The sequence below is a fragment of the Schistocerca nitens genome, chromosome 2 (assembly GCF_023898315.1).
Source record: "Schistocerca nitens isolate TAMUIC-IGC-003100 chromosome 2, iqSchNite1.1, whole genome shotgun sequence".
NCBI lineage: Eukaryota > Metazoa > Arthropoda > Insecta > Orthoptera > Acrididae > Schistocerca > Schistocerca nitens.
In genome coordinates this window covers 1,166,921,205-1,166,933,751 of record NC_064615.1, presented here as the reverse complement: position 1 = coordinate 1,166,933,751, position 12,547 = coordinate 1,166,921,205, and the positions used below count along the sequence as shown (strand labels likewise).

The 12,547-nt window shown below is 48.0% G+C and overlaps 1 protein-coding gene across 1 annotated transcript in view; it reads left to right on the top strand.

The window, feature by feature from the left end:
- Positions 1–2,266: 2,266 nt before the first annotated feature.
- The window catches only part of LOC126235629 (Down syndrome cell adhesion molecule-like protein Dscam2), a 197,811-nt gene continuing 187,530 nt past the window's right edge, over positions 2,267–12,547 (top strand). The window contains exons 1-2 of the mRNA XM_049944340.1: positions 2,267–2,292; positions 3,411–3,586. Coding sequence (XP_049800297.1) covers positions 2,267–2,292; positions 3,411–3,586 — 202 coding nt within the window. The remainder of the gene's footprint in view (positions 2,293–3,410; positions 3,587–12,547) is intronic.

Genomic DNA, 12,547 nt, shown 5'->3' with positions numbered 1-12,547 from the left:
CAGTTTACCGCGTCTACATTACGTTTAATAGCATTCAAACAAAAGTAACCAATAAATCTGCAAGGTGTCAAAATTATTGTGTTCACATTCTCTTGTGTTCTTACACAACAGCCGCCATTGGCTTGAAAACTAGGAAATTTCCGTACCCGATGACACCTACAATACGAGCGGTAATCAATTAAAGAGAGGTTAGCGCTGGGATTGAGCAATACACAAAGCATTTCCGGACCAAGGCCAGCACAAACAAAGGCCAGATTCACTTTATCACCGATGTATACCTTACAACAGCCATTTGGCAGTTCAGTGCGGTTAACACCCATCAACGTCCCTGCCACCGATGTCTCAGCTCCTCGTAGTGCTTAAAAAAAATAATCCAGCTTGCAGCAGCCAAAACATATATACTGGTGAAATTTTTGTATTCTATCCGGACCAGCGGAAACAGCATCAATAAGTAACCTAGTGCCACCCCAGCCAGCCACTTTTCATCACTGAATCTGATACTCTCAATGGCGAAAACCTTTTTATCTAAATCAAAAAACTTGCTCGCCTCAGTAGTAATCTTGTGGTCGCACCCCGTCCAAACTATTAAGGTCAGCCTCATCTTCGGCAACACTGCAGCACAGCGCCGTCGCTTCCGTTCGTACGCTCTCAATACAATCCCATAAATGTTCATTTACCGCTTTCAACCTGAAAAAATGCATTTCTTTCGCCTACGGCTCCCCAAATTTTTTAACATAATTTTTCTGCGGAACCCACCTAGTACGCCATCGCGCCGCAAACGTTCGGCAAACTGCCCACTTAATCACACGACCACTAATGAATAAATAACTTGGAACACGATGCCGTGCATAACGTACAACATATTAGCTCGCTTTTGAAGTCTGCAGTAATTCCAAAGTGTAGTTAATAATTTTGGTAGATAACCCCTGAAATTCTGAGTAACCATGATCACTGGATTCTTTGGTTTACTAAATTCTGTCCACATAACTTCTTTCACTCACATGCCTTCATTTTTCTTCGAACAAATAAATAAATGGTGCTCGTCCCATAAACAGTCGAAGCAAATATACTCACGACAGCAAGAACATGTAATACGTGCAGTCTTCACGCAACTACCTCGTTGCTTTCGAAGATTTGTCAGAAAACAGTCCTGGTTTACATTTAAAAATATTTATTTTCTGGGTATTAATTTTGGTGCAAACCATGAAAAAGATAACATCGACTGAAAAATCGGTTTTGGAAGCTAAATATGAATTACGCTATGAATCGTTGTTGTGTCCGTTGCAAGTGTGCAGTTCCCGCTGGGGATCCTGAAGCACATAGTGATTTTGAAAATCTCCAGATAAAATTCTCTACCACACCTCGTTGTAAACAAACATCGCGCGCTCAGCTGTCTGTGGTCCCTCGTGACGCAATGGCAGCAATATTACTCGGAGCTGTTTTTTACCTTGTTATTATTCCACACTGATTACGTTATTAACCCACCAATTCCTACCGCTTTTATGCAGAAAAATGTAAATAAAAAAAAGGCAGCAGAACGAAATTGTGAATCGAACACACGCTCTCTGCTCCCCAGCCTGATGCTTGCACCGCTTTCCTGCAGCAGCGTTTACGATGTAAGTACACAAGCAGGAGTCGTGTCCTCCATTTCTGGGAAAATGTGCATTTGGAGCCCCCATATATGATGCTGAATAATGGTCACTTTTCAGTTATCACACGATTCTGTAAATTCTGAGTCGATTGCTCATAATGAAATTTAGGGTTTGTTTTGTCAGAAGCGGAGGGATATTGACCTAAAATGTCTTATTGCCAATGTCAATTAAATACACCAACAGCCGTGTAACTTAAGATGTCATTTTTTTTTTATTTTGAAGGCTACCAGTTTCGGCATATCACTACGCCGTATTCAGGCCTCATATGCATATCTCCGAATAAGTGAAAATCTCATATAGTGCCCCAAAGCACTGGATGTCGTGAATTCAGGCAACTTGCTACCAAGTCTTCGATTTTTTTTTTTTGGGGGGGGGGGAGGAGGGGAGATGCATATGGGGCGTGAAGACGGCATAGTGAAATCCCGAAACTGGTAGGCTTCAAAATAAAATAAAATAATATCTTAACGTACATAGCTTTTGGTGAATTTCATTGACGTTGACAATTTCTTAACCATCCGATGTCCCATGTCCATGATGGACCAACAAACATTAAAACATCTGAGACTTTCACGTTAGGCTGTACACAACGACCTCCGAAATATGAGCCGAATCGGATGGCCGTGTCTGAACCCTTCAGCCTGTAAGTAGATTTCTCTTGGCAAGTAATACTCTCCTTCCCTGTGCTGGTCTGCTTTATATGTCTTTCTTGGTTGGTCCGTCATGTGTTGTTTTGCTTCCTGGGTAACAGAATACGTTAGGTCCGTCTGCTTCATGGTCCCGAGGTTTGATGAAAAATTTGTTGCTGACTACTGCCCATTACTTTCACCTTTCTTCAACTCAATCCATATTATGTACTCATTAGACTGTTGATCACATTCAACACATGCCGTAAATCTTCACTTTCAATGATGACAGCAGTGTCACCAGCGAATCTCATCACTGACATCCTTTCAGCCTCAATTTTAATTCCAGTCTCGAATCTTTCTTTTATTTCCATCATTGCTTCCTCGAAGCATCCCTGCCTGTATAACAGCCATTTTAAGTGCAGCACGTCGTTCCTGGTCTCCCAGGCTTATTGTTTTCTCTTGGTTCTTTTGCATATTGTGTGTTACCCGTCTTTCACTATAGCTTACTTCTATTTTTCTCATATTTCGAACATCTTACACTATTTTAAACGTCGAATGCTTTTTCTAGGTCGACGAATCATGTAAGTGTTCCTAATTTTTCTTCAGTCTTACTTTCATTATCCACCGCAACATCAGTACTTCTCCTCTAGTGTCTTTGCCTTTCCTGAAGCCAAACTGATCGTCATCTAACAATCTTCAATTTTCTATTCCATTATTATGTGTTAAGATACACACCGGAACGTTTTTTTCGTCATTGCTTCCTCCTCGATATACACACCAACCAGGGGGACGAAAGACTACATCCCTGTATTACACCCATTCCATTCCGAGCACTTCGTTCTTGATCTTCCATTCTTATTGTCCCATTTCGCCGTTGTACTTAATCCGTCTTCCCCTATAGCTTACTCCTATTTTTCTCAGAATTTCGAACATCTTACAGTATCTCCTACATTGGAACGGGTTTTTGCAGCTCGAAAAATCCGGCGAATGTGTTTGGATTTTCAGTCACGAACCACAGATGTGCTTTCTCGGCCTTTGCGAAAGCCAAACTGATCGTCATCCAACAGATCCTCCGTAACCACTTGCAGTGTTCGGTGGGTGAGGTGTGTCGTGTTGTGGCTGACGTGTGCAGGTGGTTCCGCAGCCAGGGGCCGTCCAGCGCTCCCGTGGAGCTGGACACTCGCGTGCGGCAGGTGGGCGGCAGCCTCTACGTGGGCGGCGCGCTTCTAGAGGACTCGGGCCGCTACGTCTGCGTCGTCAACAACTCGGCGGGCGCCGAGCGCGCCTCCACTTCGCTGCTCGTCACCTGTGAGTAGCCTCCACCGTCTGCGTCACCGCATTGCGTACTGTGAACCTCATCGCAGTTCTTGTAACAACTCCTACTTTAATTCTTTGATTTACTGACTCAACACTGGAACCTGCATTGACCCAAGTTCTTTTCTTTAATCGTTCTACAAGCATCGGCCGTCACGGCACTGCGTTTTAAAAGCAGTTTGTCAAAGTGCAGTTCAGCTTGAAGTGATGTATAGTGTCTGACAGAAAAAGCCTGAAGCACTCAAAAGGGGAGGAAGAAACGAAATGAATCTTCGCAAATCTGGAGGGTATGTGACGTTATTTCAGTGATTACACAGTCTAATCGTATTTCCAAAAAACTGGGAAGTATGATTCCACTTTTCAGTACGGCGTTGTATCCACTCTTGCCTCAGTGCATGGAGTGATGCGGCTGGGAAGGGTGTCACACAGCTGTTGTGTCCTCTGATGAGGCAAGCTGGGCCACTGCTATTGCGAATGGTTCTTGACATCTTGGATACTGGCACCGAACCAAAGTTGACGTCTGGACTGGTCGCACACATGTTGCGTTGGCATCAGATTTGGCCGCGAGACTCAGTCCGGAACCGCGCGACTGCTACGGTCGCAGGTTCGAATCCTGCCTCGGACATGGATGTGTGTGATGTCCTTAGGTTAGTTAGGTTTAAGTAGTTCTAAGTTCTAGGGGACTGATGACCACAGATGTTGAGTCCCATAGTGCTCAGAGCCATTTGAACCATTTTTTTGGCCGCGAGACAGTTCATAGAGACACTTGCCGAGTTTGGAGGAGCACTGCCCCATCGAAAAATGGCACCACGATATTGTCGCATGGGAGTTAGCATATGAGGGCGCAGGATGTTCTCGACGTACCGCTGTACTGCCAGAATACCCTGAGTCACTACCAGCCATGATCTGAAGTCAATTCCAATGGCTCCACACACACCATGAAGTGAACAGTAACACCGCTGTGCCTCTCCAAAGCATTGGAAGAAAGCGACCTCTCCCCAGGTCGCCACCATAGTCGCTGCTGGGGCTAATCCAGGGTGCTGCAGAACAGCAGTTCATCACTGAAGACGCCATTCATCACCAGTCCACGCTTCCCATTCACGTACCACTCTGGATGCGTTAACGACAGCCTATCCATGGTACCGTCCGGCTGCTGCTACGCTGCAACCAGTGGTAGAGGATAACTCACAATGTTGGAGGGAGTCCTCGATTGTGGTGGTGAGACTTGAGCCACTGGAGTCCTGACATTGAAAATTTCTGCCCTCACGTTTCTGTTCAATCCAATCTCGTGCCATTGTCGCACACGTATTCCATTCAAATCGAGCAGCCGGTCAAGTCGAGATCCACAGTGAGGTAAACTCTCTGAGGTGCTGCCTCAGTGGAGTACGCGGTACCTCCATTTCGTTAACAGGCATCCCTTAAAACCCGACGAACTTCACACTCCTTTTACATCATACCAGGCTCGCTAACAATACTGCACATTAAGAATACCAGTTCACTCAGGAGACCTTTCTACCTGTCATGGGTAATTATAACTCGACGATAATGATGGAAGCTGAAGAAATCCATTAAAATTTGTACGCCGGCCAGGACTTGAACACCAGTCTCCTTGTTTATTAGTCACGAATGCTAGCCAGTACACCACCGCATCACTATAGCTAACAATGCTGCACAGCTACCCAAGTCCAATTCCCTTCCCAACACAACATTCAGTTCACAATTTCAACTTAGTTTCCTCTTCTTAGAACGTCATTATTGCCAAGGCTTTCTGGCATTGGAATAGCACCCCAGCTTTGGACGTAATGGGGATGTCCTGTATATCATGTGTAGGTGATCTATAGATCTTATAATTACGCTGTGTCATCAAAGGTATCCGGACGCTACCAAAAACATACGTTTTCCATATTAAGTCCATTGTGCTGTCACCTACTGCCAGGTACTCCATACAAGCGATCTCAGTAGTCATTATACATCGTGAGAGAGCAGAATGGGGCGCTCCGCAGAACGTGAACACGTGATTGGCTGTCACTTGTGTCATAGGTCTGTACACAAGATTTCCACAGTTCTGAACATCCCTAGGTCCACTGTTTCCGAGGTGATAGTGAAGTGGAAACGTGAAGGGATACATACAGCACAAAGGCGCACAGCCTGACATCATCTGTTGACTGACAGAGACCGCCGACAGATGAAGACCGTCGTAATGTGAAATAAGCAGACATTGTGGTATACACCACTTCTAACAAACACCGAACAACGCGGCCGCCAAATACATCGCTGGCCGCACTTCTCTGGGCGGCCCGCTGCTTCCATCGCTGGCCGTCTTCACACGCACGCTCCCTTACGTGGCCGAGAAATACATCACTGGCAGCACTTCTTCGGGCGGCTCTCGGCTACCATCGCTGGCCGCCTTAGCGCGCGCGCGTTTGTCAGCACACAGCAATTGGCTACGCCAGGAAACATTGCGATTGGTTTTCCCTGGAAATTGCAAGGCTTGGGGCGACGATGTCACTTTGTTACCTCTAAAAATAAGGACTCCTACGCCGAAGAAATGATCCGGGACATGATAATCAGGGGTACGCCAGACAGGGAGTTCCAACATGAGGCCCTTCAGCTCGTCGACCCCTCATTGGATAAAGTCTTGGACTTGGCACAAAGCTTCGAGGTGACCCGTTCAGCAGGCAAGAAACTAGAATCATGGGTCGACATTGCAGCAGTCAATGTAAACACATCAGAGCCGGCGGCTAAGGCCCGCCCGAGTGATGATTCCGAAATAGCGATAGTGCGGGCAGGTCGCCGATCCACTCAGCAGACCCGTCCGCCACCCCGCTCCAACCGCTCAAACCGGTCGTGGGTGCCAAAACGTTTGCCATCATGTCCTGATTGTTTCAAAAAACATCAACGAGATTACTGTCCTCATCGATGGGCCTTTTGCTACAAATGTTCTTCCGAGGGCCATTTAGCTTCAGTGTGTCGAAAGTCCCGCCTGCCGCAGCAACCTTCGGATCTTCCGATGGATGTTAATCTGATCGCCGCTATTGACCATCAGGAGACCACCAATAGGCTTTTTATTGAAGTCCTGATTGCGGAAAAACCGATTCAATTACAGGTCGACACTGGCGCAGCCGTGAGCATTCTAAATTACGCCACATATTTGAGACTTGGCGCTCCTCCCTTGCACGACACGCAGCGGCGCCTCATGGCGTATGGCAAACATTCCATTCCAGTCCGCGGTCAAGTCGACTTGCCGACGACATACCGGAATGTCACCCGCCAGGTCACCTTCTTAGTCGTTAACAGGGATTCCTCTGAGAATTTATTTGGGCTTGACGCATTTCGGAAATTTGGTTTTTCAATCGACGATTCTGTGAATTTGGTGTCGGACGAGGTTCCGTACTCGGATCTGGACAGGCTTTGCCAGGATTATGCAGACCTGTTCACCCCAGGCCTCGGTTCCGCAAAGAATTTTGAGGCACACATCACACTGAAACGGAATGCATGCCCTCGGTATTTTCGTGCCCGTGCCGTTCCTTTAGCTCTCGGAGATCAAGTGAAGAAGGAGTTGGACCGCCTCACGGCAAGTGGCGTTCTTGAGCCTATTCCTTCTAGTTAGTGGGCTACTCCCCTCGTCGTTGTTCGGAAGCCGTCAGGGCAGCTCCGTCTCTGCGGCGACTTTAAAGTAACAGTTAACGCCCAATCAGAGATCGAGACATATCCTATTCCAAAGCCGGAGGAGTTGCTGTCCAAATTGAAGGGTGGAAAATTCTTCTCGAAAATAGACCTCGCTGAAGCATACCTACAACTTCCACTTGATGCCGCATCTCTGCAGTTCCTGACCCTCAACACACCGCACGGGTTATATCGTCTGAAACGTCTTATGTTTGGGATAGCCAGTGCTCCTGCTATTTTCCAGCGGTTTTTGGAACAATTAGTCCTTAAAGTGGTTGGATGCATTAACTATTTGGACGACATCGTGGTGACGGGTCGTACGACGGAGGAACACCTTCACAACCTGCAATCTTTATTCCATGTCTTACGGGAGGCTGGCCTAAAATGTAGAAAATAAAAATGCTGTTTTTTCCAACCTGAAATTGGGTACCTGGGCCACGTCATTTCCTGTTCGGGTGTTCGTCCGTTAGAGAAACACATAGAAGCCATCATCAAGCTGCCACGACCTACAACGCTGACACAAGTTCGTTCCTTTCTGGGGAAGATTTCATATTACCGAAAATTCTTACCCGCGGCTGCGACGGAAACTGCCCCCTTGTCTCAGTTATGCAAAAAAGGGGTTCCTTTCGAGTGGACGCCGGCATGCGACCGCGCCTTCCACAGGTTGAAATCCCAATTACTGCAGGCCCCGTGCCTCGCACGTTTTGACCCTACTAATCAAATCGTCATTGCAACGGATGCCTCGGATACAGGCATCGGGGCGGTCCTGGCTCACAGGGAGGCAGATGGGTCGGAGCACCCTGTGGCCTATGCATCGAAAACATTAACCGATACGCAACGCCCGTATTCCCAAATTGAAAAAGAGGCACTGGCCATCATCTTCGCCTTAAAGAAGTTCCATGTTTTTGTGTATGGTACAACGTTTCACCTCATTACGGATCATAAACCCCTGATATCGTTATTCAGTCCTGCAGCAAAGATCCCTGACCGGACTGCTCACCGTCTTCAGCGCTAGGCTTTGTTTTTGGCACGATACCAGTATGAAATCCACTTTCGCCACACAACCGAGCATGCCAACGCTGATGCCCTCTCCCGCCTTCCATGGGGACCGGATTTGGATTTCGACAAAGAGGAAATTCCGTGTTTTCACGTAGACGAAGGAGCACAGGCCGTAGTAGAGGCGTTTCCCATTACCAGCTCTCGCGTAGCGGACACAACCAGTAACGACGAGGTGCTCCGACAAGTCTGTCGTCACGTGCGTAATGGATGGCCCGAACGACCGCCTACCACGGCTTCTGCGGCGTTTCGTCAGTTCTTTACTGTCCGCCATCAGCTTCAGTTGGTTGACGGGGTCCTTCTACTTCCTTCGGATGACGGACATCCACGGGTCGTCATTCCGCAGTCTTCACGTCAGCACGTTGTGCCCCTGTTACACAAAGGTCATTGGTGTATATCCCGGACGAAGCTTTTGGCTCGCCGGTTCACATACTGGCCCGCTATGACTCAGGAGATTGAACGCCTCACGCAGGCGTGTCCCTCCTGCCAACTCCAGCAGGCAGCTCCACGACACTCCTTTGCCTCTTGGCCACCGTGTGCTCGCCCTTGGGAACGGGTGCACGTTGATTTCGCTGGGCCGGTGTTTAATGCCATGTTTTTTATTGTCGTCGACGCATATTCCAGGTTTCCATATATTGTCCGCTGCAACTCCGTTTCCACCTCCATCACTATTGCAGCCTCAGAAAAAATATTTTCCATTGAAGGTCTGCCGGAGGTTCTCGTCTCGGATAACGGTCCGCAGTTCCGCACTGAGGATTTTCGGGTTTTGTGTGCCCGGCATGGCATTCGCCACATTCCGACGCCCCCCTTCCATCCTCAATCTAATGGCGAGGCAGAGAGGATGGTACGCACCTTCAAAACGCAGATGAAGAAATACCTCCAGGATCACTCCCCCGACGCATCTCTTTTTTCTTGAGCAGTTACAGGTCCACGCCCATTGGAGATAAAACCGTCTTCACGGACGGCAGCCCCGGACCCTCTTGAAGCTGCTTCTGCCGACACCTCGGTTGGCTCCGTCGCTGTCTGCTTCTCGTTTCCGCCCAGGTACTCTGGTGTGGGCGAAGGGATTCGGCCGACAACCAGCCTGGAGTCCGGCCACCATCATCCAGGGCAGGGGCAGGAAAGTCTTCCGGGTTCAACTTCCCGATCGGGAGGTTCTTCGACATGCCAATCAGCTTCGCCCTCGCCTGCCTTCCCAATCGTTTTTCTCCTCCCCCCCTCGGCCTATTCTCCTCCCGTCCCCTGCTTCCCCTGAATCCCCACGCCAACCAGGGGAGGACACGCCCGGGTGGTCCTCGCAGTTGGCCCCCGGTCGGCTCACGGAAGACGCCTCCCAGCCAGAGCTTCTTTCCCCCGACGTGGACGAGACCCAGCCACAGCCAGCCGGGGACTCCGAGGTCTCCCCCGATCGCCACCCCCGGTCACTCCGGATGCCGATGAAGACATGCCACTGGTTCCTCCTGGACTGCCTCCTCTGCTGCCGCGGTCCGCACGCTATAAACTTCGCCCCCGGCCGGGGCATTTTCGCCTATATGCTCCTGTGCCCAGTCTCACCGCCGACGTCGACGTTTCGGAGGAGGAGGACGCCATGGACGTGGCGTTCATTCGCAGCCAATGTTTCCACGCTTCCCCACGGGGGAAAGGGTGTGGTATACACCACTGGCCGCATCCGCGCGCGCGCGTTTGTCAGCACACAGCAATTGGCTACGCCAGGAAACATTGCGATTGGTTTTCCCTGGAAAACAGCGACCCCAGCCGACGGCTCCATTAACTAGCAAGCCTTATATAAACCTGGCCGCCACCGCAAGCGACAGTTCTCATCGGGAAGTGCAGTACGCCGTGTTCCAGCTGCTTGTGGATGACTCGCCGCACTACTCGAGGTTACCAGGCTGCTCGGCGGAAATCTTGCGACTTCACTTGGAGAGACTGAACTTCACTGGACTTGGGAATAATTACGGGACGTGCACCCCACCATGCACATTCGGACATTGTGATTTGTGATTTAATAAACCAGACTGAAGAGGTTATTGTGTTATTCCTGGTTATAACAGGTATCTATCCAGACCATCACACAGGAATTCAAAACTGCATCAGGATCCACTGCAAGTACTGTGATAGTTAGGCGGGAGGTGAGAAAACTTGGATATCATGGTCGAGCGGTTGCTCATAAGTCACACATCATCGGTAAATGCCAAACGACGTCTCGCTTGGTGTAAGGAGCGTAAACATTGTACGATTGAACAGTGGAAAAACGTTTATGGAGTGACGAATCACGGTACACAGGGTGTGGTTGACAGGGTGTGGTTATGGCTAATGCCCAGATGACAGGGTGTGGTTATGGCTATTGCCCGGAGAACGTCATCTGCCAGCGTTTGTAGAGCCAACAGATAAATTCGGAGGCGGTGGTGCTACGGTGTGGTCGTTTTTTTCATGGATGAGGCTTGCACCCCTTGTTGTTTTGCGTAGAACTATCACATCAGAGGCCTACTTTGATGTTTTAAGCACCTTCTTGCTTCCCACTGTTGAAGAGTAATTCGGGGATGGCGACTGCATCTTTCAACGCGATCGAGCACGCGTTCATAATGCACGGGCAGTGACGAAGTAGTTACACGACAATAACAACCCTGTAATGGACTGGCCTGCACAGAGTCCTGACCTGAATCCTATAGACCAACTTTCGGATGTTTTGCAACTCCTACTTCGTGCCAGGCCTCGCCGACTGCCATCGATAGCTCTCCTCAGTGCAGCACTCTGTGGAGAATGGGCTGCCATTCCCCAAGAAACCGTCCAGCTCCTGATTGAACGTATGCCTGCGAGAGTGGAAGCTGTCATAAAGACTGAGGGTGAGTCAACACCATATTGAACTCCAGAATTACCGATGGAGGGCGCCACGAACTTTTAAGTCACTTTGAGGCAGGTGTCCGGATACTTTTGATCACATAGTGTACATTTCACTCCAGACATTTGAGGCTCATGTTAGTCTATGATAAATCTGTTAGCTATAGCGCTGCAGTGCTGCAATGGCTAGCATTCCTGCCTAGTAAGCTATAATGTCTTCTTCAAATCCTGGCTGTGGCACAGATTTCAACTCATTTCTTCAGCTTCCACCATCATCGTAGATAAAAATGAGACTCAAAAGTCTCAAGGAAAATTTAATTATAGTAATTGTAACTCTTATGATGGGACTCTTATAGTGGGAATTAGTGAAGTTCGGTGGCAGGAGGAACAAGACTTCTGGTCAGGTGACTACAGGGTTATCAACAGAAAGTCAAATAGGGGTAATGCAGGAGTAGGTTTAATAATGAATAGGAAAATAGGAATGCGGGTAAGCTACTACAAACAGCATAGTGAACGCATTATTGTGGCCAAGATAGATACGAAGCCCACACCTACTACAGTAGTACAAGTTTATATGCCAACTAGCTCTGCAGATGACGAAGAAATTGAAGAAATGTATGATGAAATAAAAGAAATTATTCAGATACTGAAGGGAGACGAAAATTTAATAGTCATGGGTGACTGGAATTCGAGTGTAGGAAAAGGGAGAGAAGGAAACGTATTAGGTGAATATGGATTGGGACTAAGAAATGAAAGAGGAAGCCGCCTGGTAGAATTTTGCACAGAGCACAACTTAATCATAGCTAACACTTGGTTTAAGAATCATGATAGAAGGTTGTATACATGGAAGAACCCTGGAGATACTAGAAGGTATCAGATAGATTATATAATGGTAAGACAGAGATTTAGGAACCAGGTTTTAAATTGTAAGACATTTCCAGGGGCAGATGTGGACTCTGACCACAATCTATTGGTTATGATCTGTAGATTAAAACTGAAGAAACTGCAAAAAGGTGGGAATTTAAGGAGATGGGACCTGGATAAACTGAAAGAACCAGAGGTTGTACAGAGTTTCAGGGAGAGCATAAGGGAACAATTGACAGGAATGGGGGAAAGAAATACAGTAGAAGAGGAATGGGTAGCTTTGAGGGATGAAGTAGTGAAGGCAGCAGAGGATCAAATAGGTAAAAAGACGAGGGCTAGCAGAAATCCTTGGGTAACAGAAGAAATATTGAATTTAATTGATGAAAGGAGAAAATATAAAAATGCAGTAAATGAAGCAGGCAAAAAGGAATACAAACGTCTCAAAAATGAGATCGACAGGAAGTGCAAAATGGTTCAAATGGTTCAAATGGCTCTGAGCACTATGGGACTCAACTGCTGTGGTCATAAGTC